Genomic DNA, 26,745 nt, shown 5'->3' on the forward strand with positions numbered 1-26,745 from the left:
AAAGCCAGGTCTGCTGTGGGGCTGGGGTACCCTGGCCATGGGGGAGGGGGCAAGGTGAGTTTGGCCCCATGGACAGCCCTCTGCCCTGTCCCCTCCTGCCCACCCTGGCTCCTGCATTGCCTCCTGGTGGAGGTTCGAATAAATCAATAAATTCAACAAATTCTTGCTGGTCCAGGGAGAAAAGACAGGTGCTGCAGAGCACCATCTCTCCTCTGCCCCCATTTTCCCACTCCTCGGGGGCAGGTGACTCCCTGGAGTCCCCCAGGGGGGATGTCACCCGTGGGTGCTCTGTGGAGGTTGCTGAGGAGGTCAGGAGTGGGGGCACAGCAGTGGCAGCACCCAGAGCAGCCTGGCAGGGGATGGGGCTGGGCAGCGGTTCCATGCCGGCCCGGGGCAGCTCCTCCCCGTGTTGTGCCGGGCATCCCGCGGGCAGGAGGAGCACAGGGCCTCTCCCGGGGACGGTGCCCAAGGGGGGACTGTCCTGCGGCGGCTCCGCCTGCCTGCGCCCGGTTATAAAGGAGGAGGAGGAGGGGGAGGATGCTCCAGGCACCGGACCAGAGCACCGAGGGCAGCCGGACACCGGGAGTGCGTGAGTGTGGGCACGGCACCGAGGGAGAGGGGAAAGGAACGCCTTTGCCTTGGGGGAATGTCCCCTCATCCTGTCTGTCCCATTTCCACCCCACCCACGGGTGTCCCCCACCCCTGGGTGTTGGAGCAGGGCAGCGGGGTGCCAGCCCCTTCCCAGCGCTGTGCAGACTGCAGTCAAGCCCTTCCTAGCTCAGTCTGGGATGGGCAGGGGGGTTCCAAGTGAGTCCCATTTCCCTGAGGGTCCCCTTGGCCACCCTCAGGGACAGGAACTGAGACCTCAGCCAGTACCAGTGTCCTCTCTGCTCTGCTCTGCTTTGGGGATTTTGGGGAGCAGGATGGGACCTCCACGAGGCTGGAGGAGGGATGCTGAAGAGAGCCCCAGCACCAGTAAACACATGCCTGTGCTGCTGGAAAGGCGGTTCCTGCCCCTCCTGCCTGCCTTTGCCCCTGTCCCTGCCCCTCCTGCCTGCTCCATCCCAGCCCACAGGCTGTTCTTCCAGCCCGCCTGGCAAAGACAGTTCCTCTCTTTACCAAAATTTCAGGCTTTTCATTCTCCTCCCTCTTTATATTTATTTCTTGGTTTTAAAACCGAAAACGCGGTGTTCCTTTGGCGTAGGGCAGCCTCTCCAGCAAAATCTGTCCCAACTCACACGGAAATTGCTACGGAATAATAATAAGGGCTGAGAAAGTCCCGCCGCGTTTCCCTTCACCGAGCTTTGTTTGCTCTGATTTATTGCCACCGAACGTTGAAACTTCGGGGCTCTCCCTTCCTGGGCAGGCGGGTTTGGCACGAGCCGTGTTTCCAAGAGCTGGGAACGCTGCTGGCCCCACCTCCTTTCTGGGATTCAGGATGTGTCTCCAGGACACGGTGCCCGCAGGCCGCTCGGGCATTGCGACACTGGGACGTGTCTGAGCAGGCAGAAGTGGGAGGCATTTCCTTATCTCCCTGCTGGGCCGCTGGTAGAGCGAGTGTGCCGGGTCTTGGATGTGCTTACTCAGGCTGGCAGCCACAGCAGCGATGCTGGTGGCCACTTTAGTTTGGGACTAAAGGAGAGAAGTTGTCTCAAAGGGAGCCGCAGGAGCAGCGTCAGGGTTGGGCTGGGCCGTTTTGGGAACTGCGACTGCTTTCCTGTAAATGCCCCTATGGGGAAGGGACGGCTGGACCTCTCCGGGCACGGCCCCAGCTCGGCACAGCCACGGGCCCCCACGAGCAGGGGAATGCTGCTTTGACAAGCCTGGTGGCAGCCCGACGGGCACGGGCAGGCTCGGGGAGCCGCAGGAAAGCGCATGGGGCTGCCAGACCCCTTTGTTCCTCAGCAAGGACCTGGCAGAAGCAGGGCAGAGCCCGCCCCTGGCTGGCTCCGAGCCGTGCCCAGCGGGATGCTGGCTGCTCTGCAGGGCGCTGGCAGGAGCAGGGTGCTGGGGCACACCCCGGCATAACCACATCCCGCCGGGAGAGCCGGCCCGGAGCACGGCGCCTTCCCGGCCTGCAGCAGCAGCACTGCGCTGACTCGGCGGCAGCAGTGTCACAGTTGGTCAGGACAGCCCGTCCTCCTCCCCCGGCCAAGGGTCAGCTGGCATCACCTCTTCGTGGGGCCCTGCGCTTCACAGCCTGGCGCAGGGAGTGCAGGGACAGTCCAGAGCTCCTTCCTGCCCGGCACCCCCAACCATCCCCTGAGGTCCAGGCTGCTGCATCCTTCACCCTCTCCTGCTGTTGGCTGAAGTCCTTGATATCCTTGGCTGGAGTGTGAGAGGTGCTGAATCCGCACGTAGGTGTTTTGTGGCGGCAGGAAACACGCGCGGTGCAATTAGCACAAATGCCCCGTAAGTTTAATTAGACTGGGGGCTGGGCTGGGCTCTAGGGGATGCTGCCAAGGCCCCCAGCCCTGCAGCCATCGCTGTCCTGATGGGCAGTGGGGGCTGAGCCTGTAGCGGCTCTCTGCAGACGGCTGGGACGTGCTGGGTCCTGCCAGAGCAAGGCACTGAGCTGTGAGCTGCACCTGAGTTCCAGCTCCCAGCATCGCAGGGCACGTGCAGAGCGTGGGGCAGGCTGTGCTGGGGCTGGAGCATGGACAAAAGGTAAGAGCAAACAGCCCTCCTGGCCGCCCTGGCCTCCTCTGCTGTCCAGCCACCACTGGGTGCACAGGCAGGGTGTCCTCCCTGGCTGAGAGCCGCCTGGCCGCGGTCACAGTGCTGTGGCTTTTCGTCTTGCCCCAAGCCCTGCCCTGGCTCCTTGCAGCCTGGGAGGGCTCTTGCTTCAGCTGATCCTTCATAATGCCGCGGCTGATGGCTGCAGTAAGGGCAGGCGGCATCACGACGCCCTTTTCCTTTGCTTTGGCAGCACCATGGCTCAGTCCAAAGGCACAGTGGTCCTTGCCTACAGCGGGGGGCTCGACACCTCCTGCATCCTGGTGTGGCTGAAGGAGCAGGGCTACGACGTCGTCGCCTACCTGGTGAGAGCTGTGCTGAGCCCTGTCACAGGAGCCCTGTCCCCAGGGGCTGGGGGTGGAGGGGGTGCAGGGCCATTGGTCTGGGGGGCTTGGGTGAGCAGTGGGGGGGCTGGTGTGTGTGTGGATGTGGTGGTTAACCACGGCCCAGCTCACTGCTGCTCTGCTGAGCTGCTCGCCCTCTGTGGCACAACCTGTTCCTGCCAGCTAATGACCCTCTGCTAATGAAGGCAGGGGATCAGGGCAGAGCCGAGGGGGTTGGCAGAGGGGGACATGGACATGACATATTCCCCTCAGGGGGTGGAACTCTCCTCCTGCCCATCCTGGGTGTCCTCAAGCCCAGCCACCATGGGCTCTGTCTTGTCTTGCATGATGCCCTGCACCAAACTGGGGGGCTTGCACTGGGTTTTGTGGTCTTGTTGCACACTAAGTCTTTTTTTTTTCTTTCTTTCTTTTTTCTTTTTCCTGCTGCTTTCCAGGCCAACATCGGGCAGAAGGAAGATTTTGAGGCAGCACGAAAGAAAGCTCTGGCACTGGGGGCCAAGAAGGTAACAGTGTCCCTCCCTTTGCTCCCCACCATGGGGGCGAGCCCTGGGGCCCCCCACACCCCAGAGGGGACAGTACCAATGATAAAACCCTTCTCCAGAGTTTTTTTCCCCAAAGCCTTTTAGGAAAAGGGGGGCAAAGAGACTTTTCACCGTGCTATTCCTAAAACTCCAGAGGAGCGCGCTCCCCGCCGTAACAACCCTTCCATCAGGCATGTCCCTCTGCTGGCAGGTTTACATCGAGGACGTCAGCAGGGAGTTCGTGGAGCACTTCATCTGGCCGGCCGTGCAGGCCAACGCGCTCTACGAGGATCGGTACCTGCTGGGCACGGCCCTGGCCCGGCCCTGCATCGCCCGCAGGCTCGTGGAGGTCGCCCAGCGAGAGGGAGCCCAGCACGTCGCCCACGGGGCCACGGGCAAGGTCAGGGGGGACACGGGCACCGCACAGGGATGGCTCCAGGTGCTTGGATGGGGCAGCTGGTCAGGCTACAGGTCAAGCTGTGGGTGCCAGGAAGGGTGCCCTGGGGGTTTTGTGGGTGCTTTGTGGGGTACTGTGCGAAATTCAATCGTGTTTCAACACTTCCTTCTCACTTCTGGGATTTCTGTGCCCAATTTCGGTTCCGTCTCGCTGTTGGGAAGGCTGGAGTCACAGTTGAGGGCTGTTTCTGGCAGTAATTTCAAAATGCTGAGGTTTCCCGGCTGAGACTGAGCCAGCACAACCCGGCGTGGTTAGGGGTGTCCAGGAATAGGTGCGGCTGTCCTAGACTCTGTCCCCAGTTCTGGCTCTCCCTGTCCCAATTTCTGTCCCTATCCTGGCTGTCCCGGTCCTTACTCCGGTTGTTTCTGTCCCCGGTTCCCCCGGTCCGTGTCCCCATTCCTGTCCCGATCCCGGCTGTGTCTGTCCCTGTCCCCACCGCCGCGGTCCCCGCTGGCCGCAGGGAGGACACTTTGCCGCTAGAGGCAGCCAGAGACCGTGGAAAAGGGATGCTCGGGGCCAGCCCCTTCCAGGAGCGGGGGAATCCCCCTCGGGGAGCGCGATGGGGGCGTGGGACCTGCGGGACGTGACCGTGGGTCACCCCCAGCCGCTGCCCAGTCCGGGACAGGGACACCTGGGCCAGGTGAGGGCTCCGTGGGTGAACCCAGCACCTGCCGGGTGCCTCCTTCTCCTCCTGCCACAGCCTTGGGGTAACGGGAGGTGACTCTGGGCGATGGCAATGGGTTTGGGGGTCCCCACGGTGGGGACTCTGTTAGAAGGGGGATGTTAAATGCAGCCAGGAGACTGCCGAGGGACTTGTCAGCACCCAGCAAATGGGGCAGGGGGGCAGCTACTTGACTGCAATAACTCTCCTGCTGGAATCTGGCCCCTGCACCCCTTTTCTGTCCATCTCATCCATCGCATTTCTTGAAAGCTCCCTCTCCAAGGTGCCCTGGAGTAACACACCCCCAATGCCATGGTGTCCCCTCTGCTCCAGGTGCCACCAGCCGTCCCTGCTGGCGGGGCACCCTCGGTGGCTGCACTCCCAGAGCCATTAAGCCGCGGGCACAGAACTGAGTGCGGGTAACTCGACCCGGCACCAGAGTCTTAAATGGGACCATCTGGGGTGTCCCCACTGCCGGAGCAGATGGACTTGTTTTGGGCCTGTGAGGGAAATGAGTGCTCTGGTGGATGTTCTTGCTTGTGTGTAATAGTCCTTCGGGAATTCCCAGCCCGGGTGTAAATGTATCCTCCAGGCCGATGGGAGGGAAGCGGGGGTCCTTAAACCCCTTGGTGAGGGTGGAAAATGTGAGTGCTATTCCCTTGGAAGCGCTCATAATTCCCAGCCTTCCTACTGGCCCATATCCCTTCCCAGCTACCTGGACTCATTAGTGGGACCTAATCAGCAAGGGCCAATTAAGGTAAAGGGAGGTTCTGAGTTATTTAATTATGAGCTGCTGCATCCCTCTGCTCACTGTGGTCTTACTCCCACCTCGCCCTCTTCCTTCTTTGTCCTTTGATGTCTTTGGGGAAAAAAAATTACCCAAATCTGTTTTGAACGCACAGCTATCAGGAGCTACAGGAAAGGTGATTTAGGGTTCAAACCAGCCATGGAGAGGCACCAGGAATGACCCCGTGGGACAGAGGATCCTTGCCCTCTGTGCCCAAGAGGGGCAGTATCACCAGGGGAGCTGTGGCTGGAGCCAGCAGCTCCTCAGAAGCTGCATGTGTGTGTCGTGCCCCCTCAGCGCCTCCCATTCATGTTTCAGGGCAATGACCAGGTTCGGTTTGAGCTCAGCTGCTATGCCCTGTGTCCCAAGATCAAGGTAAGGCACCCAGAGCCATCCCCTGCCTCCCCACTGCCAGGCTCCTGGCCTTCGTATTGCTGGTGGGAATTGTCTTTTAACACCAATGCAAATGACCCTGCTTCACTTTAACAAGCCACCAGCTGCACACAGCAACGTTTTGGCATTTCAGGGGGCTGTAATGATCCTTAATTGACCTATTTTTACCCCAAACACCACGAGGCTGCAGAGGAGACAGTACCAAGGCAGCTGCTGGATAATCGATGCTGCCTGTTTCCCTTTTGCATCCAGTGCCTGGTTAGGGTCGGGGTTTGGTTTACTCCCACCTTGTGCTGGGAGATTAAATTTCAGCTGGGGAACCGACACCCTGTGGGTCTTGGCTCCCTTGCTTCCCAGGGGCAGAGGGGGCCCACGGGCTACAAGAGGGCAGGGGGCTTCTCATCTCATGCTCCTGCTCTCCTGCCAGGTTGTTGCTCCGTGGAGGCTGCCCGAGTTTTACCAGCGCTTCCCCGGACGCCGTGAGCTGATGGATTATGCCAAGGTAGGAGCTGGTGTGGAGTAGCCACAAGATGCCCAGGGCAGCAAAAGGTGCTCAGAGTGGCTATGAAGGCTCAGGATAGCCATGGGATTCTTGGAGCGTCCATGGGATGCTCAGGGTCACCACAGGATGCTTACCATGACTTGGTGGGTGACAGCAGCACACCCTGCACAACATCCCTGCAGCACCACTTAGGAGCCCCCTGGTCAGGATTTTCCCCCCTGCTTTCTTCTATTTTTTTTTTTTTCCTCCTTCCTTTCTAAAAGCCCCATAATTACCTGGCTATTAGCTGTAACCTGCTTTCTGAGGAAACGGGTCCCAGCTCCCTGACTCGTGAAACAGACAAAGCAAATACATTCACCTTTGTTGTCCCTTCCTTTTTGAAGTACAAGTTACAATAAAACATATTAGAAGTTTTGCATCAGGTTTTTATGTGCCCACCAGGGTACCTTTCTTTTTTAGCGACTTCATGGAAATGCTTGACAACTCGGCTCAATCAATCAAAAGGGAAAAGTCAGCTCTGTGCATAAACCAGAAAATTGCTTCAGTTTTTAAATAGCTGCCACTGAAGCTGCCTGGGTAATCTCTGGGAAGGCGAGGTGTGGAGCTGGAGGGATGTGGCATGGGGTGAGGAGCCCTCTGAGCCCATTAGGGAGAGAGCAGCGTGTTGAGGATTGTGTTTGCCATCTGCCGTTGTATTATGAAGGGGAGAGTTTACGAGAGCTTTCCATATGTTGCCAAACAAATTGTCAAATAGGGGAGTTATTAAGAGAGCTGCGGTTTTATTATATGGAAAATGGAACATGTGTTTTGGGTTTGGGGGTTTTGTTTGGGTTGTGGGGATTGTTTTGTTTGTTTGGAAGAGGGGGGAAAAGGGAAATGAAATGGGTTGGGGCCCCATTCCAAGAGCAAAAGGTTGTGGGGTGAGGGTTTAAGTACTCCTCAGTCTCTGGTTATCTGTTACAAAATAAAGGTGTTTTCTCTTCTTTTTCATCCTTGGGAGGGGGGATGCATGGCCAGGTCCTTCGAGCACATACGTGTGCTCATCTTGGTGCTGAGGGAATTAGAAAATGATGATGTTTGGGACTCCATTTGTGCCAGGGAAAGTGAGGATCTGTTTCACTGCAGCTCTTTCCATGGATTTGCTGCCCGGTGGCTGAAGCCAGCCTTGCCCTGGATGCAAATCTGTGCCAGTGTTTCATCCTCACACACCTCAGTGAGAATGGCCAAGCTTTCCTGGATGCAGCTCCAGGATTAGCTGTGCTCCAGGCAGAGCCAGGGACAGAAGCTGAGAACAAAACCCCTCTTTGGTCCTGGCACCTTTGGCTCCAGTAAAGGCTGCCTGGGCTCCATAGATATTGGGTCTGGACTTGGAGGATCCTTTTTGAAATGGGGTGAGGATGAGTGGGGGCTTCCCCAGCTGCCAGGGGGAGGCAGAGCCAGGAGAGGGCACAAGTCAGCTCAAGATGACTGGGTATTCAGGTCTGAAGGATGGCCTTGTACACCCCAGGTGAGATGGGTGTGCCAATGGTGGGTCTCTTCTTGTGAATACAAGATAGGACAAGAGGAAATGGCCTTAAGTTTTGCCAGAGGAGGTCTAGACTGGATAATGGGGGGTCCCAGCAGGCCCTATGCTGCAGTTATGGTGGGGAGCCAGCAAATCAGAACCCATGAGCCTGAGGCCGTGTGCCCCCAGGAGCAGGGCTGAGTCAAAACCCTGCACCATTAGATCTCAGAACCTTGTTCAATCTCATGTGATGGTTTGAGGGCTCTGATGCAACAACCACAAGCATTTCCTCCCCTTGTTCCTGGCAAACAAGAAATGTCTGCTCCTCTGTCCCCAGCTGAGCCCTTCACTGATGTCCCCGCTGTGGTGGCACTGAAATGCCAGAGCTGCCCAGCACTGCACGGGCTGTACAGACACATCAGAGCTCAGTGGGAGCTGCTGTCCCCATCCCTGTCTTACCACGGCCATCCCACAGCTGGCACATTGTGTGCAGTGTCCTGGCAGGGTGGGCAGTGTCCCCAGTGGCTCCAGTGTCAGGCTGCTGCTGTCACCTCTCCTGCCAATTCCCCCATGTATTCACCTCGTCTTCACAGGCAATTTCCCCCATTGAAGTGTCAGTGGATAAATGAGCACACTGGTGACCTTGTTAGGGAGCTGGGCTCCGTGCTGCACACTGTGGGGGAGGCAGCTGGGCTGGGGCACACGGCCCTGGGCATGGTGTGCTCGAGGTGCCCAGGCTCAGAGGAACACTGTCACCTGCTTGGGGTGTATCTGCTTCACCATGTGTTTGCAGGAGGCTGTGAGGATGTGTTGTTGTCCCCTCATGAGAGAGTATGAGTCCTCTTTGGGCTTTAGAGCATCCTGAGGATTTGGGGACTCAGATCCCTGTGTCACCTCCCCTTGCTGAGAAGCCTGGAAGGGGGAATCAGAGAATCGTGGGACATCTTGAGTTGGAAGGAACCCAAAGGGTTCTGGAGTTCAGCTCCTGGCCCTGCAAAGAACACCCCAACAATCCTACCACATACCTGAGAGCATTGCACCATCCTGGGCCTGGACCTAGGAAAAGCAGACAACATCTGTGCTGGTGTGCCCATCTCTGGGCTCACAGGGTGCTCTGGGGCCTCTTCTCATCCTGTGGGAGGGCTGGGCCGTTCTCCCCCCAGCCACACTGTGTCCCTGATGTCCCTGTTGAGGTGGCCCTTGTGGTGGGAGCTGATGTTGCTCAGGGACATGGGAGTTCACCTTGCTCTGTGCTGCCACGGGCTGTGCCTTTGTGTTTTGGGGGCTGATCCTGCTGGGAACCAGCCTCAATAAGGGCTGTCTTACCCCCACTTTCCTTCTCCCTGCAGAAGCATGGGATCCCAGTGCCTGTGACACCTCAGACGCCCTGGAGCATGGATGAGAACCTAATGCACATCAGGTGAGGAGCTGGGCAGGTGGAGAGCCCCTGTGAGGTGAGGACCTGGGGCCTGGAGCCCTGGTCCCTTCCAACCTACATGTGCAGAACAGCTCTTTACACATCCATTGTCCCAGGCTGCCCCGCCACATGCTGACCATGGGTGACACCAAATCCTCCATCCTCCCCTTTCGATCTAGTTGTTCACATTCTCAGTGGCAGCATTCATCTCCTGGACTCTCCTAAGCCTGGCTCTCCTTTCAGGATTGATGCTAAAACGCTCTGGAAATCCATAACCTGTTCCTATGCCCATCCTCATGGGGTGGGTGGGAGCGGGGGTCTCATCCCGGTGGGTTTTGGGGTTGCAAGTTGCAGGTGCTGCAGTGATTCTCTCTCCTTCCCTTTCCCTGCTGCAGCTACGAAGCCGGGATCCTGGAGAACCCCAAGGTAATCGATCACAGCAGCCACGGGCCCGGGGGCGTCTCGTGTATTCGCAGGCTAATTGGGAATTTCACGGGGGGCCGTCCGTGTGTGCGGGGAGGTTCCGCCGCCGCCCCGGCCCCTCCGCCTCCCCCGGCACGTCAATGCCGCCGGCTTCAATAGGGGAAAGGGACACTTTAGGGGTGACACCGGAGGGGACAATGTCGCGGCGCAGCATTAAAGGGGCAATTAGACAGACGCGGTGCTGGTGGGACAGCCCAGAGCTGGTGGCGAGTGGCAGAGGTCCGAGGTGTCCCCTGCAGCTCGGGTCCCCTGTTCCGTGCCGCCTTTGCTTTCCAACCCCCTCTCCGTGGGGGTGTGGGGTAAAACCTCCCGTTGATGGGTGCTGTTGGAGACCCTGCGGGCACCCATGGGGCCACCAGCTCTGGCTGCCAACGGGGACTTGTGACAGCGCCGCATGTGCGGCCACTCCGCGCCGTGGTCCCGCTGGCCCTGCCCGTGCTGTTCATGCTCCAGCGGGTCACCGCGTCCGGCCGCTATTTAAACTATCCATCAGGCCGAATTAGACAGCCCGGGGAGCGGAGGGAAGGCGGGCGGACAGGGAGCCGAGCCGCCGCAGCTCCGTGCCCGCAGCCGGCTCCCGCAGCGGGGCTGACGCGTGCCTGCGGCGGGCCGAGAGGAAGAGGAAGGTGGAGAGGGGGTCCCGCTCCTCCTCTGGTGTCTGTGGGTTCCCGTGGGGTCTCCTCCTCACGGAGAGGGGCTGGGTGTTCACGTCTTTAGGTGAAGGCGGACGGGACTGACCCGCACCCATCCTGACCCCGCCTGCCGCCCCCAGCGCCTCTCCCCTCTCCTCCGCCGCTGCCCAGCCTCTGCCAAGGCCGTCCCCTTCCCAAACCCAGCTTGGAAAACGGGGCTGAGCCCTGACCCCATCCCCGAGCATCCTCACCCTGTGACAGTGCCGGGAGGTGGCCGCCTGGAGCGCGGTGTCACGGCTGTCACTGTCACTGCTGTCCCCTTCCCGGCCCGGGAAGCGGTGCTGGGCACAGGGTGGCCGTGGCAGGATCCGGGGTGCCAGGCACGGTGGGCTCCCCTCCCCAAACCCCCGGGACCTGCCAAACGCAGGGATTTGAAAGCAGATGGTTGAGCTATTTTCTGCCTCTGTGAGGCCCGATTGAAGGGCAATGAGGCAGCTAATGTGGAGAAAGATAGAAATTTACTTGCTTTAACTTCATATGGCACTCTGAAAGAGTTCATTCAGTCCCGGGCACAACAATATCAGCCGGATGAATAAACCATTTGCGGCATCGATAGCTCTGCATCATGGTTTACTTCATGGACCATTTGCTTCCAATTTCTTCTCTTCTTGCCCCGTTTTTCTTGCTTCTTTCTTCCCCCCTCCCTCTCTCCCTTTCCACACACTCTTCCTTTTTTTTCCCCTTTCTCCCCCCTCCCTTTTTTTCCCCTCTCTCCCCTTTAAAGATGACATTGCAGGACTAGCCCCCCTGCGGGGAGGGATAAATAGAAGGCATTGATACACTGCAACAAACTATTTGTCATTTGAACTGTGCTTTTAGGAGAGAGAATAAAAAGAGGACAGACTCACACCGTAATGATGGAATGCAAGCCAAATGTCACTTTTATTTCTATTTAGTTATTTTATTTAATAGGGGTTTTCATAGTTGGCTCGGAAAATTGGAAACTACCTGACTTTGACTTCCAATGTTTAGTAAAGAGTTTTTAATACTTTCCGGTATTTTTTTTTTTTTCTCCCACCCTCCTCCACCTTTTCCTTTTGAACTCAAAGTTTTTCATCATCTCTCACGGGTTCATCTAGTTAATAAGTATGATCAGGGCTAGGAAAGGCCAGACGATGTAAAATTGAAATCCACAGCCCGTGTAATCTGTGCGTGGGGGCACGGGGGAGACGCGCCTGCCTGCCAGCACCTCTCCCTTAAAACGAGGGAAAGGGGCAAAAATGACATAAAATGGGACCTGAGGAGGGGGTTGTGCAGGGAGTGTTCGGGTAGCTGTGTCTGTATTCGCAGGATTCGGCTGTGGCTGGTGTTGGGATGTGCAGCCCGAGGTTCAGGGTGAGGCAAGGGGTCTTCCCCCAGTGTGGAGTGGAAGCTCGCAGCTGCGTGGGCTTCCCTCAGGTGCTGGCAGTGATCCAGTAAATGTAGATACATTTAGACAAAAATAAATAGAACTTCTTACTGAAATGCTTACTGTCTATCTAAAATTTTAGACGAAAATTTCTTTTGTAGAGAAATTGATTTTCCCTTTTAAAAGCTTAATTTTTACAAAGAATTTTTTAGCAATCACTTTTGGTTGGATTACTATGGGGCTTTTTCCCCCCTAACTTGCTTTATACCATTTTTTTTTTCCTTGCTAGAAAGTAATAGAAAGGAGGAAAAGTGACATTCAAAGCTCCCTCCCATTCCCAACCTATTCTCTGATTTGATGAAGTGAGCAGAAGAGCTGTGCTTTAAAAAGGAAAAGAGGAACAGGGAGACCCTGGGCCAGGCATTGGGCGGGTGGGTGCAGGCAGCGCCCTCCTGCCCGGAGATACCCAGAGCTCCAGCTCTGTCCAGCTGGGTTTAGCGGGGAAATACCAGTTTGCCACCTTTGAAAAGGCTGTTGGACTCTCCATGGTGCTGCACCTGCCCTGGGTGCTCTGTGCTTCCATTCCACCTCCTGGCGCTGTGGCTGGGTGGGGAGTCCCTCTGCAGGCAGGAGTTTACAAACACAGATCTGAAAGTATTTTGGGGTCAGCCTGTGCAGTCGCATCATGGGTGAGTGCTGAGGGGCCACGTGAAATTGCAACGCATTTGCTCTCCGGGACGGAAAGCTTTTTTATATTACATTCCCCGTCTCCCCCTCCCACTTCTTCTGGCACGCACTTCAATTGCAGCAATTCACCATCAGCACCCGAGCCTCTGCTGGCCTGGCTCTGATGGAGATAAGATGCCTCTTCCCTATAAATCTCAGGGAAAAAAAATAAATATATATACATAAAGGTTGATGTGCTCTGAAATGGGTTTTTGCTTTGCTGCTCTATTTTCCCCCGTGTGTATTAACCCCGGGGACACCATGAAAGAGCCGGTGTGCCGGGAGCACCTGCTGGGGTCAGCCTCCTCATTAGTTTTTTCGGTCAGCGCCGAATCAGCCCGGCCGCGGTGCGGGGACGTGCCCGCCTTGCCCCGCCGCTCGCTGCCAGCGTCCTGCTTTTCCCTGCCTGACTTGTTTCTCCGCAGCCATCCCGCCTCCAGCTGTGGGGGCGTTGGAGGAAAAGATGAGATCAAGTTGAGGGGAAAAATTGGCTGATTCTGCCAACCCCTTTGTTCCCGGGGCCCCCGGTAAGCGTCGGTGCCGTGCTGGTCCTGCGCTTTGGGATGGGGGATGCGGCCCTGGGGAGAGGGATGCGCTTTGGGATGGGGGATGCGCCCCGGGGTTGGGGCTGCCAGCAGTGTTGGCCATGGCAATGCCACTGACTGTCCCCCTTCTCTCCCTCTCCCTGCAGAACCAGGCTCCTCCAGGGCTCTACACCAAGACCTGTGATCCGGCCAACTCTCCCGACACCCCAGACGTGCTGGAGATCAAGTTTGAGCGGGGTAAGAGCCTCCTTGCTGTCAGACCCCAAACCAAGCCCCACTTCCCAGCCGGGACTGGGGTTCTCTGGCAGCTGGGAGCATCCCCAGGGTGGGGACAGATGGGTGAGCCCCGACGCGTGATCTGGGGGCTGAGGATGGTGCTTGCAGCACACCGGGGTTCTTTGAGGTGTGCAGAGGGTCAGGTTAGATCTCAGAGGCTTTCTGGGAGCCCTCCCTGAGAGTGGAAAGGGGTCTGAGGCCCCTCACCTGCCATCAAGGTGCAGTGGGCACACGGTCCCCTCTCCTGCAGGTGGCTCTGAGGACATGCAGGTGATGCTGGCTGGTGAGACAGCTGGGGGGACACTGAGCAGGATTTGACTAGTGACGCTGTCATGAAGGGGACAGGGATGCTCCATCACATCCCTGGGGACACCGGGCAGCACCTCCACCTCTGCCAGCCACGGCCATCCCCGTGCCCCACCATCCCTCCTGGCAGCCCAGGATGGGGGGAGACCCTGCTGGGAGGGGACACCCCGTCCCCACCGCCAGCCTCCCTGCTCCATTATAACGATCCCTCTGCAAGGAGCAGCCCCCCTCTCGGCAGCCCATTCAGCCCCTAGTTAATTTATTTGAAGTTTTAATCTAATTATTAACTATTTCAAAGGCTAAGCAGCTTTCGGCAACAACAGCCCCGACAACGTCGGCTCTTCGCCGAGCGGACCCCGGCCAATATCCCGGTGGAGGATGAGGAGAGAAAGAGCCGGGGCGAGGGGAGGGCGCGGGGTGGGGGGGCCCACGCCGAGAAGCAGCTTAAGGTTCATTATTGCCGCGAGTTTACATTTAATAGCAATTTACAACTGAGTTTATAAACTCCTGAAAAATAGGGGGTTTAAGGGGTGGGGGGCAGTGGGGGGGGAGCTGACAGCCCCCGTCACTAGACAGGGCTCTTGCGAGCGCCTATATAATAAAGACTAGAAAGGGAGGCATTGAGGCTGATTGGCAACTGATAGTGCGTTAAATGGTAATGAGGAGGGCAGATGGAGGGGGGATTAGCCTCCAACTCCGCACCGCTTTTCTTTGTGGGCCCCGCAGCCCCCTTGTCAGCTTCCTAATACATTTATTGCTCATTTCACACCGCTAAAGAAAAATGCCTCTTTCTATTCAGCATCACCCCCACCACCACCACCACCACCCTGCTCTGCTTTGCTCCTGCCCGGTGCCCTTAAAAAAAAAAAATTAAAAAAAAATTAAAGGGGAGAGGAATAAAAAGAAAGGTGCAATAATTAATTCATGGCGGGGAGCACCCTGCCGAGGGGTGCGTGTGCGTGCGTGTGCGAGCAGCCGTGCCCCGGTGTGGGGGTCCCCCCAGACACCCCCGTGATGGAGAGGGGAGGAGGTGGGGGGCACACATTTGTCACTCTGTCCCCCCCCCTCCCCGGCAAGGGCTGGTGGGACAGAAGGTGCTGCGCTGTAAGACAATTGCGGAGCGTGAAATTCAATTAGTTAAGGGCCTGGTTGCAATTTCACAGGCCCTCAAAAAAAAAAAAAAAAAAAAGAGAGAGAGAGGGAGGAGAGAGAGGAAAATTGGGGGGTGACGTTTTTATGGCCTTTTTTATTCATTTATTTCGCTCCTCTCCCGAGGTGGGTCTCCCTCCCCTCGCCTCCCCCTCGCACCAGCTTGGATATGCCTTTTTAAGAAGTTATTTAGAGTTCATATCTGTCACATCTATTTAACGCCCACGGGCTGATGTTCCGGGGGGATCCTGACACTGGCTGATCCTGCCCATCCTCTGTCCCCGCCTCTGCAGGTGTCCCAGTGAAGGTCACCAACACTGGGGATGGAGCCACTCGTTCCTCGGCCCTGGAGCTCTTTGTGTACCTAAACGACATCGCGTGAGTGCCACCCTGTCCAGCTGGCAGAGGGGACAAGAGCAGCACCCCCAGGGTCCCCAGCGTGGGGTGGAAGCAGGATGCTCACAGCAGACACGTCCTGATGAGCCCAGGGATGGTGCTCAGCCATGACATGGCCCCAGTTGTGCCATAAATGCCAGCAAGCAGAGCTGGGCACCAAGGCCAGCAGCACGAGGGTATGAATACCCCGGGATTTTGCTTGCTGTGCATGAGGAGAATTAAAAAGTCCTCTGTACATTCTCTGGGCTGCCTGTGTGCCCCAGCTGCCCTGCCTACTGCAGGGCACCCTTTACCTCTTGTCCCAGCTCAGTTATGGAACCCCTGTTCTCACATCTTGCCTTGCCCTGTCTCCCCAAGAGGGCTCAGTGTCCCTTTTGTGTGGAGAGTGGACTTTTTTGGGGCATGGAGACCTGCTGGCCAGGTTGATTGCATTTTTCTAGTCCTCTCTCCACAGCAGCAGCTCCTTTGGGGTTTTCTTTCCATGTGCCACCCCATGTCTGGTTTCTGCTGCTGGCACAGAACCATCCTCAGGAGTTTTCCCAAAAATCCTGCAGCACCCATGAGGGCACCCACTCCTCCTAAGTGCCACCCAGTCCCTGGCCATCCTCCTCTGTGCCTCTGCCTTTATCCTCCTGCTGGCGAATGGGAATGAACTTTCCCACGAAGCTCACTTTTTAAATGATTAATAAGTGGTTTTAAAATTACTTTGGGATTCCAGCTGTGGCATGTCCTGTCTCCTTGCCCAGTTTATTTTCCAGTGGCCTAAGCACCGTGGCTGCCTGTGGCACTGGTAGCCCCAGTGACAAGTGAGGGACTGGTGGAGGGACAAATCCATTTCTTTGTCATCTGCCTTCCCTGGGGTCTCTCCTGGTGGTCAGCAGTGCTGCTCAGGGGCTGGCTGCTGCCATTTGGGGCTTTTCCCCATTGTCCATCCCTCTGACCCACCTTTCACGGCCACCTGTGTCCCACTGTGGGGCTGGGACTGCTGACACCTCCCTTCTCCTCACAGGGGCAAGCACGGGGTTGGGCGCATCGACATCGTGGAGAACCGCTTCGTTGGCATGAAATCCAGAGGTGAGCCTGCCCTGCCCTGCCCTGAAAAGACAAAAAAATGGGAAAACCACGGTGGGTGCTCAGTAATGCTGGGGTGTTTTGGTTCAGGTCACACCAGCAGCACTCAACCTTTCGCTCCCCATCAGCTTTTGGCAGATTCCCAGTGACAGAGATTCCCTGTTGCTCTCTAATGACAGCAACTGCCCACTCACTGCCACTGCTGGCACCTGCCCTGGGGTCCCAGTGCCTCCAGGTGAGACCTGGCCCCACGGCAAACACACCAGGCTCTGGGCTTGTGTGGGGAGATGCTCATGGAAGGTCCTGGATGGTGCCAGAGTCTCCAACACTTGTACAAACTACAGGAAGCTGATCCAAGTTACTGTTTTCGGGGTTTTTTTTTAAAGCAAATATTTGATTTATCGGCACGTTTTTGAGTCTGGGTCTCCTAATATTGATCTTCCATTGGGATCAATTTCATTGGAAACCTCTGGAGGCAGCGAGCTGCCCTGTGCAAAACGAAGCAAGGAGGTGGTTCAGCATCATTTCCCAACTCCTTCCTCCAACTCTTTTGTTTTAAGTCTCATTAATACTTAATTAGATGCTTCCTTTCTTTGAACTTGCCCTCTGTGCAGGACAACAGCAAATATTTTGGTAAGACTAAGCCTGTGGTGTTCCTCCCCACTACAGAGCAAGAAACAAAACCCCAAATAATTTGCTCTGAGTTTGAATAATTAAATTAAAACCAAAAGGAGGAAGGAAAAAAACCCAACCGCGACCCACACACTGCAGCTTGTGCATTTGCATGCAGGATGCTGAGTAATTTGTCAAAATCTATTTTTTTTTAAGAGCCACTGACACGCTCTAGTGACCCTTCCAGCATTTAATAATTTCTCTAAACCCCATTTAACTGTCACGTCTGTCTCCTGCGTGACATCGCCGAGCGATCGCTGCCGTGTCTGTGGGAGGGGGATCGGGGGGTTCTGGGGACAGCACTGCAGGGATCAGACCCTGGGGTGGGCTCCCCGTGGGGATGACACCTCGGGGTAGGGCCCCCCCTTGCTTTGAGCAGCATCCTGCCCTTGGTTGGCTTCTTGGGATGAAGAGAAACCTCTGAGATATCTGCTCTGTGACATGTCCTGTGGGAGAGATGGAGCAGCAGGAACAGAAGGATGCTGTGGGTACTGGCTCTTTTCCAGGGTTTCGGGGTGCAGAGCAGCTCAGGGTGACCCCACCACTGCCAGAAGCATTTTGGACCCCAAATGGATTTAGGATCAATGGTGAAGGAGATGAGAGCTGGGCTTGGAGGAGACAATCCTTTCAACCCCAGCAGTGCCCCACGGATTTGGGGTTCTGCCGGGGAAACTGAGGCACAGGCAGCAGCATGGCCAGAGCCTTCCCTGTGGTGGAGGTGGCAGCGAAGGTGTCTCCTCTCCCTCATCCCCCAAGTCCCAGGAAGTCAGAGAAGAGGGGAAAAATTAATTTACATTGATTTTTACTAAGCTCCTAATTGAACTTCGTTAAGGCCTGATGGGCTCGGGGCGCACGGCACACGCTCTCACCAGCCTTTGGAAGGCCCATTAACTCGGTTTTGCCGGATTTGTTTTAGTGGGAGGAGGTGGCTAATTACAGCGGGCCGGGGGCTGCGGGCTGCAGCGGGAGCACGGCCCGGCCTCGCCCTCCCTTTCACCTCCTCATTATCAAATTATCTTTTTAACTCCGAAGGGGGGCTAATTAAGTGGAGTAAATGAAATCAGTGGGGAGGAAGAGGGAAGGAGGGGCACGGCCGCTGCCAAAAGCCGAGCGCTGCCGTTGGTTGGGGTTTTTCCATCCCTTGGCTCTCTCCTCCTTTTTCCCCTTTCCCTCCTCTGGATGCTCTGATGGAGGAGGAAAGCAGAAAAACCCTTCAGTGCAATGAGCACGTACCAGGCCAAACTCGGCCTCAGGGCTCAGCCTCAGCCCCGGAGCAGAATTTGGGCAGCATTTTGCCCTGCCCTTCCCCTCGGGAAGGCTCCACATCCCTTCCCGTGCCGCCGGTGACGTCGGGAGTGACAGCCTGCACTCAGCGCGGCAAAATTGCTCCGATGGAGGTGAAGTGACAGCCGAGGTTACAAATTAGAAAATTTTAAGTAGCGGCAGCTGTCTCCTTCGCTGCCTCCCTCCATGTCCCCCCTTCCTTAGCGGTAATTATGGGGTGATTGAAGCATCGTTGGGCTGCAGTGCTGACACCTCTGTCTTTTTCCTGTAAACATGGGGAGATGAAAATAGACGCTTGGAGATGCTGCGAGTGTCACTTTGAAGGTGTCTCTTGTCTCCTCGGCAGTGGCGAGGCTGGAGAGTGGCTGTCAGCTGCCCTCCCCTCTGCCCCAGCTGACACGCTCTGGTCCTGTCTCCCAGCACCCACAGATGGGCAGGAGATGGGGGTCAAGGCATGGACCCAAATCTTCAGCCCAAACTGGCTTTAACATCTGAAGGGGAAGGAGAGGGGATGTTATGTGTGTTAGTAGCGGGCTCAGCTCCATAGTCAGGGGCTGGAGGGGACAAAGAGCAGCTCCCTGTGTCACTGCTCTGCCCATGGGGACAGCTGGGGCTTAGTGTTAACTTGGCTGTCTGCTCCCACAGTCCTGAGGGTTTGGATGTTTGGTGAACACCTGAGCTGCCCCAGGGACTGGGCTGCACCATCCCCAGGGGCTGTCCCTCCTTTGGGACAGCGGGACCGTGGTCTGTGCCTGTAGGATGCTGAAGTCATGGACGCTGCTTGGGAAGAGGTCTGATGGGAGAGGCTTGGGCTGCTGCGCTGTGGGACTGTGGCCATACTGGCACAGGACTGTGCCGCTCTCCAGGGCACTGAGAGAGCAGAGTCTGGTGAAGTTCTGAGCCCTATGGGCTCCCCTCAGCCTCTCTTGGGGCTGGGGCTGGTTGGGGACACATCCTCTTCAGTGGGGACAATTTCCTTCAGGGTTCCTTTGTGCCCTTTGCCCTTCCCATGACTGCACCATAGCAGATGGGGAGGTGCCATCCCCATGGGCAGGCAGGGGACAGGGACATGCTGGCAGAGCAGCCCTGGCTGTGGACAGGTTACATACAGCCTTTCCCATCACATATTCACTGCCAGGCCAGCTCAGAATTTCCCCACGATATTTCCACCTGCATCCAACGCGGATTGGGAGAACTGCACGGCCATACTCGTATTTAAACACCAAACAACCACATCATGCACAAAACAAGCCCTGAAGGGCTGGAACAAAGGAGCAGCTTGCCGAAACAATTAAGCATCCTCCATCCCCAGGCCTTGTGCAATTGGGGAGGGGGGCAGCAGGAAGGGACTGGGGGGCCCTGCCAGCCCCAAAGGAGGTTGCCCTCCCAGCCCCCAGGTAGCCTCATTGCTTCCCAGCAGATCCACGGGGCCCTTTCTCGCCAGCCGAGGGGAGAGGAGGGTATTTCAGGCCCTGCGCTCCCCATGCCTGTGCCCCGCTCGTTCCGCTAATTACAGGTTTTCAGCCGCAGACCGTTGGGCACGGATGGGTGGGGGGATCGGTTCCCAAACCCTGTCATTTAGCCTCGTCAGAGTGCCTCTTCAAAGAGGGGAATCTAGAAATTTTCTCCGCAAGGTGCGGAGTGGACTGTCTCGGCCCCAGCATGAATATAATGACAGATGCATTTTACAGCGAGCTGAGACTGAATGCGCTCGACCACGGCTCCTTCTGTCAGCCAAGTCATTATTTTTTGTCATTTGCTGACAGTTTCGGTCTCATTCGTTTCTCTCTCTTTTTCTGCTTTTCCCCCTGCCTGGAAAAATGGATAGGTATCTATGAGACCCCAGCAGGAACGATCCTGTACCACGCACATTTAGATATCGAGGCCTTCACCATGGACCGGGAAGTGAGGAAAATCAAGCAGGGACTCTCCTTGAAATTCTCAGAGCTGGTGTACAACGGTAGGTACAGTCCAGTCCTGCCACAGCAGCATCCTCCCTCCTCATCCTCCCACACGGCTGCTGGAGGTTGCAGGTCACACTGGTTGTAAAATTGTGGTGTGGATTTTGAGGCTGCCCCCGGGGAGAGAGGTGGGTTCGGGCTGAGCAAAACCCCACGCTGTGCCTGCTTTCCTGCCGAGGGAGCTCTGTGCCTGCCTTTGGGAGGCAATGCCATATTCCATGAGGGTTTGCTCATGGCATTTCTCCCAGCCCAGCGCCACCACTTCATCCCAACCAGCACATTCGGATGTAATTCACCATCCATCTGCCCCCTCTCATGTCACCTTTCCCCAGCTCTCACCTCCAACCCCCTCCACCTCTGCCTTTGCCTCATGCACGCTGGGATGTGGGACACCCAAACTTTAAACTCTAAGCCCTGCCCTGGCGTTTGGAGCTGGAGAGCTGTCCCTGTGCCCTGGCAGCGTGGCACGGGGACTCCGGAGGGACGGAGGGTCCCGCCTGTGCTATGTGGTGCACAGCCCACACAGGGGCACTGCGGCTTGGGGCTCCCGGTCTGGGACGGGACAGCGCTGCCTGGAGAGGGCTGGCAGGTCTAAGGGATGAGGAGATTCACTGACTCACTCCGGCAGTGAAGGACAGCAGTGAAGTCCCGTGTCCTTCCTCCTGCGGAGCAGCCGCAGCGCCAGATCGTGGGTTTGGTTTGAGGGGTCGCAGCTCAGCATTTCCCCTGTGCCACAGGGAGCAGCTCCCTGGCCTGGCACCCAGGGAGGAGAACCAGCACTGCCCCGGGGGTTGCTCCATGGATCCACCCCGAGGCAGTCTCTGGTGCTAAGCTGAAGGATGTAGGATTAGCCCAAAATGCCCTAAGTGGGTTCAAAGCCCCACTGCCCACCCCTGGGCGCTCGGTTCAGAGCTGTCATCCCTGGAGGCTCCACACCACGAGATTCCTGCCCCATGGCCAAACATTTCCCATTTACAGACCCTGATTTCTCGGCCTCCCAGCTCCTCCTCCCGTCACTTTTCAGGTGTTTCTAACCACGAGGGCTGGATGATTCCTAAGGGGTCTTCCATGGGAAGATATCCTGGAAATAACCTGATTCTGGGTGCTCAGGGGCAGCAGCAGATCCAGTAGGACTCGATTAGGCTTTTCTCCCCTGCAGTTTCTGGTGCCCGTGCTTGTCACCTTCCCCTGCAAGGACATTCTCTCTTGCATCTTCCTCAGCAACTGGCATTTAATCCCTGAGCCTCTTTACTGCTTAAATCATATTTTAGAGCCCTGACAGGGGCTGCAGAAGCCTTTGCCATCTTCCTCTTGGATCGCAGCCCCTGCTCTCATTTATTCTCTGGTGCCACTTTTGCCTCTGGCCATTTTTATTAGACTTTGACCTGGGCTGCCTTTCTTTTGACTATTTTTTTTTTTTTTTGAGTGCAGACATAAACCTGTTTATTTGTTTATTCCTAACCACTCACTTGAGCAGCCACCAGGTTAAAAAGCCACTCAAGGGAACCATGGTTTAAATTCTGCCTCCCCACCCCTGCCAGGCTGCTGTTTCCCTGGCTCCACGTGTTGAATCCCCAGGGATTTCCAGCTTGGTCCTAACCTTCCCTGCCAGCCAATCCTGAATCCCAGAACAACCCCAACAGGGTGCAATAAGCACCCGTGGGTCCCCTTGCCGGAGGCCAGGCTTTCAAGCTCGCCTTCCTTTAACACCTCATTATTGCAGCTAGTCCAGTTTTTAGGAGAATTAGTGTTTATCTTCCCTCTGTTCCTATTGATCCCATTGTGGAGGGGTGGCTTTGAAGCCAGTTCCCGTCCTTTCCAGGTGCGGAAATGCCATTGTCCCCCTGCCTGCGCCGTGATTAGGGCAGGATGGTGGGAAGGTCATTAAAGGGGATCGCTTCCAGTGTCTGCAGTGGGGGGTCGGGAGGGGGGGATGCTTTCTCCCACCTGGAGCTGTCAGAGTCAGGATTTAAGCAGCTGGTTATTATTTTAATGTGTCTGGGGTTTATTTTTACAGAGATTTTTACATCAATCCCGCTATTTGAAGAGTTGTACTCAGGGGGTGGGTACCAAAAAAAGGAGTGTATTCGCCTGGAGCCGGGGTTCCTGCAGACATGGCAGTGCTGATTTCAGGGAAGGGGTCCCCAAGCCCCTCGGCCATACTGTGGTGGAGCAGCTGAGGGGCACCATTCAGGATGCTGGTTTGGCGGTGAGGGGCTGCAGGGGCACGGTGCTGTGCCTTGGAGCACGGCCACACAGACCCCGGGGACAAGGCTGCAGGATACGGCCCTGCTCAGGGGCCGGTGAGGCCAAACAACAAAAGAAATTGTTTGTTTCTTTAATGGCTTCGGCCCCAGAGCCCAGCTGGGAAGGGAAAGGTGAGAGGGCACCGGTGCGAGATGGGAGAGATAAACCCGGGGGATGACCGGAGGGCGGTGAATGGGCTCTTTCTTCCTCCACCTCTATCTCCTTCTACATCTCCCAGGCTTTATTCTGGATGTCGGAGGACTCCCCATCTAATAACCCTGCTTAGGAACAGGAGGGTGTGGGGGTGGCAGGCAGGGCCACGGCCCCTCCAAGCACCTGCAATACCAACAGCTCCTCCCCCAGGATGTGTTTTGGGGGGCCGTGGTGTGAGTGCACATCACCCCAACACCCAGCCTGGGCTTCAGCTCGGGGCGTTTGGGCTGCCAGGGGCTGCTGTCCCCACCAGAGCCAGGGCAGGAGTAGGCTGGTCGAGGTTAGATGGAGTTTTCCTGGTTCCCTGTGTCCCAGCAGCTCCTCGTGCTGGGACCGCAGTGGGGACAAGTCAAACATCCCCACAAGCAGCAGCAGGGACAAGCTGAGCCTCGCTGACCTTGGAAGGGCTGGGAAGGTGGAGAGCATGCTCAGGGCTGCTGAGACACCTGTGCCCCAAAGCACAGCCCCAGTGTCAGCCCCGGCTGTGTGATCTGGGGGCTCTGCATCCCTCTGGGGTAGGGAATGGGAACTGCTGGGGTGACTGCCCCACTGGGACCCCCATTGCTGTGGGGGTTTCCCTCCCCAGAGCTGCTGGGGGTGAAGTATTCCTGTGGGGCTGCATCCCCCTGAGCACAGTCCACAGACTAGGGTTGGCCCTTTGGGGGAGACCCCTACTCTGCCCATCCCAGGGGACAATGGCTCATGTCCTTCTTGAGGGGCTGGGAGCTGGCCCCTCCCCAATTTCTGTGTCCGTCTGTCTGTCTCCACCTGGCCCTCCCAAGATGGTGGGGTTGGAGTGGCAATTTCTTACCTACCTAACAGATCTTTTTATTTGCATGATCACCCCTTGCTCAGCAGAGCTGGAATAAGGATGGCCCCATGGCCTATTTCTAGTTTGTTCCATCCTTTTCTCTGTGAGACCCTCAGGGCCACCAAGGAGAAGGGAAACACCTGAGGTCTCCATCCCTCATGGCTCAACCCGCGTGTCTCAGCATCTCATTTCCTCTCCCAGTCCTGTAATTGCAGCCCTTCCCCTGGAAATGACCCAGGGTCTGCCTTGTAAAGCAGCCTAGGGACCACCCTAAGATGCTCTGGGGTGCCACCTGGGCCTGTGGCCTTCCCCAAGCCCCTTGCTGATCCATCTGCTGTCCTCAGGCTTCTGGCACAGCCCTGAGTGTGAGTTCCTGCGGGAGTGCATCGGGCGCTCGCAGGAGCCGGTGGAGGGCACCGTGCGCCTCTCCGTCTTCAAGGGCCACGTCTACGTCCTGGGCAGGGAGTCCCCACGGTCCCTCTACAACGAGGAGCTGGTCAGGTGAGCGGGGCTTGGGAGGTCAGGGTGGGCAGGGGTGGTGACAGTGAGCACCCCATCCCATCCCACCCCATCCCATCCCACCCCATCCCACCCCATCTTGTTGCATCCCACTCCATCCCATCCCATTCCCAGTGGCACAGGTGACACCACGGGCCCAGCCCAGCATCCAGCTGAAGCATGAGCCATGTTTTCAAGTCAATATTGGTTTTTCCCCCCCTCTGGCTTTTTCCTTTTTCTTCATGTTGTTTGCTCGCTTGCGCGCTCCCCCCTCAGCCCTCCCTCAACTCCTTTCAATCTCTCTAAACACTTTATAAGCCATAAATACACCCGAATGAGTTTAGATCAGTTGGAGTAAATGTCAAATTATCTTCTCTCTTTCTCTTCTCTGGCTTTTTCCCCCCCCTTCCCTCCCCCTCAAAATCAACAGCTCCTAATAATCCGTCCCAACCCTTCATTATGCTTCGCACTCTCACTTGGAGAGATTAAATGAATAAAGTATTAAAAAAAAAGAAAAAAAAAAAAAAGAGGGAAGAAAAAAAAGGAGGATGGAGGGGGGTGGGACAGAGGAAAAAGAGAGAGGGAGAGAAAAGCAGGGGCACTTATTCTCCCTGCGTCTCCAACCATTTTCCTTTTCTTTTTGATTTCTACATCGCTGGTTTGAAAGCCTTTGAGTGACGGCGTCACAGGAACCCGAGAGAAAGCTGTGAGAGGCAGAGCTGTGTGGAAATGCCTCTGCACAGTAGGTAGAAAGTAACGTAATTATAGAGCAGGTCAGAACCACTCGAATGAGCAAAAATAAAAGCACAGAGGTTTTTCTGTAGCCCGTCAGGGGAGGTAAAATCATTGTAAACTCTTTTTTTCTTCTTCTTCTTCTTCTTTTCCCTCCACTTCCTCCTTTAAGGTTTGTGGTTTCTGGGAAATGAGCCGTGTGTTTTGGGGATGTAGGAAACCGTTGGAGTTGGGATTCAGTAGGTGGCTGCTGCCTTGGGAGAGGGGATGTGCTCAGGGTTGCAGTGAGGAATGGCAGGTCCATAAACCCCCACTCCCTGCCTGGAGTCCTGCTCATGCCCGGGCCAGTGTCTCCTGCCCAGGACCTTTTCCAGAGCCTGCCACGGGACAGCCACACCTGTAGGACTACTCTGGAACAGGGTGAACATCCCTGTGCAGTGCCAGAGCATGGGGAGGAAGGGTGATGATGCACATGAGGGACCAAGGAGAGAAATTTGGGGCTGTGTCTCTGGCAGGGCCTGTGGAGCCTGGGCATGGCAGCTCCTGAGCCACGTGTCCCTTCCCTAGGGGCTGGCAGGACCCTGACCTGAGCCCCCCACAGCCACCAGTGGATGAGGGAGCAGCAGCAGCTGAGAGAAGCCAGCTTTGGGGTCCCCCACATCTTGTCCCCTCCCCAAGGGCTGCCCTGATCCCCCCGGGAGCCCCATGGCAGTGACAGTGCCTTTCTCTCTGCAGCATGAACGTGCAAGGGGACTACGAGCCCGCCGACGCCACCGGCTTCATCAACATCAACTCGCTCAGGTCTGTGGGTCCAGTGGGACCCTCCCCGATGGGGGAAAAGCCCCCAACTCCCCGGGCCTCCTCCCTTTCCTCCCTCAGCTCTGGGGGTGAACAGTGGGGTGTCCCCAGCCCCTCCAGCTTAATTGCAGCCTTCCCCAGCACAGCCAGCCTCGTTATTTTACTTATTTCTCAGACCCCTCCCAACTCCAGGGCTGTAAAACACGCTGCATTTACATAATGGGCTCTTAATTTTTCCGTTGCCTGTTAACTGCTTTGTTCTCCCCGATCCTCTGTGTCCCCCCGACTCCTCTAAGATTAATTACATTATCTCGTGGAGGAAAAAAAAAATAATTAAACTGTACAGGCCTTAACAAACGCCTGCTCTTCACGCCCCCTCATTCTGTTTAAATTAATTGAAAGGAAATGTGTGTTCTTACTGTTAATTTACAATTAATTTTTTTTTTTTTTTTTTTTTTTTTTTAAAATCCCGGGTTCCAGGCTGAAGGAATATCATCGTCTCCAGAGCAAGGTCACCGTAAAGCAGGATGAATAGCAATCAATCGCACGCGAGCCTGCCTCTCCCCTTTCTAATTTCTCTAAGAAGTAGCACTAATTGTGGTGGCAATTTGTAATTGTAACTCGTCTCCCTGGAGCGGAGCGGCGGCGGAGGTGACGGCTTTGTTACGGGGCTGCAAGTGAAATGCAATCAGGGGAAAAAAAAAAAAAGATTTTAAAAAAAGAAAAAAAAAAAAAAAAAAAAAAAGGTTTGTTCATTGGAGAAAAAGTGGGGAAAGAAATAAACCCCCGGCCACGCGCGGGGTCCGGCATTGAGAGCCGGGCTTTATTCCTGCCTCGTTTGTTTGCTCCTCTGGCCCAGCGCTCCCCCAGGCCGGCTTTGTGGAGTTGGTAATGGATTAAGTGGCTGCGAAGGACGTGGGGGGTTGGTGGTACCTTGCGGGAAGGTGGGGAGCGAGGGGCTGCAGGGCTGGGCTGGGTGCGTAAGGGTTAACGGCGTTTGATCCTGTCTGCTGAGTGAGTTTTAAAGGGCAGACTCGGCAAAGGTGAAAATGCAGGGAATATCCTGTGATGGTGTTGCAGGAGGAAAGGAGTGCTCGCTCCGGGCTGGGCAGCACAGATCCCTGTGCTCCCGATGCTCCTGGCTGGGAGACAGGGATGGCTCAGCGAAAAGCTGGAAAAGCTGGAGCTGTGCTGGAAGCAGAGGGAAAGGAAGGA

The 26,745-nt window shown here is 56.3% G+C and overlaps 1 protein-coding gene across 1 annotated transcript; it reads left to right on the top strand.

The window, feature by feature from the left end:
* Positions 1 to 565: 565 nt before the first annotated feature.
* Positions 566 to 26,356, top strand: ASS1 (argininosuccinate synthase 1). The gene is made up of 15 exons (XM_066332764.1): positions 566 to 585; positions 2,930 to 3,041; positions 3,515 to 3,583; positions 3,813 to 4,001; positions 5,825 to 5,881; positions 6,327 to 6,401; positions 9,255 to 9,325; positions 9,718 to 9,748; positions 13,263 to 13,353; positions 15,141 to 15,225; positions 16,253 to 16,317; positions 20,099 to 20,230; positions 23,847 to 24,003; positions 25,468 to 25,533; positions 26,011 to 26,356. The coding sequence occupies exons 2-15, from the start codon at positions 2,934 to 2,936 to the stop codon at positions 26,063 to 26,065; spliced, it is 1,251 nt and encodes a 416-aa protein (XP_066188861.1). The 5' UTR covers positions 566 to 585; positions 2,930 to 2,933; the 3' UTR covers positions 26,066 to 26,356.
* Positions 26,357 to 26,745: the final 389 nt, after the last annotated feature.

This window comes from Sylvia atricapilla, chromosome 19, assembly GCF_009819655.1.
Source record: "Sylvia atricapilla isolate bSylAtr1 chromosome 19, bSylAtr1.pri, whole genome shotgun sequence".
Lineage (NCBI taxonomy): Eukaryota > Metazoa > Chordata > Aves > Passeriformes > Sylviidae > Sylvia > Sylvia atricapilla.

Coding starts and splice junctions, on each gene's coding strand:
- ASS1 (XM_066332764.1), top strand. CDS start 2,934: ATGGCTCAGTCCAAAGGCACAGTGGTCCTTGCCTACAGCGGGGGGCTC. Junction 13,354..15,140: donor GGAGATCAAGTTTGAGCGGG/GTAAGAGCCTCC, acceptor CCGCCTCTGCAG/GTGTCCCAGTGAAGGTCACC. Junction 25,534..26,010: donor ATCAACATCAACTCGCTCAG/GTCTGTGGGTCC, acceptor CCCGGGTTCCAG/GCTGAAGGAATATCATCGTC.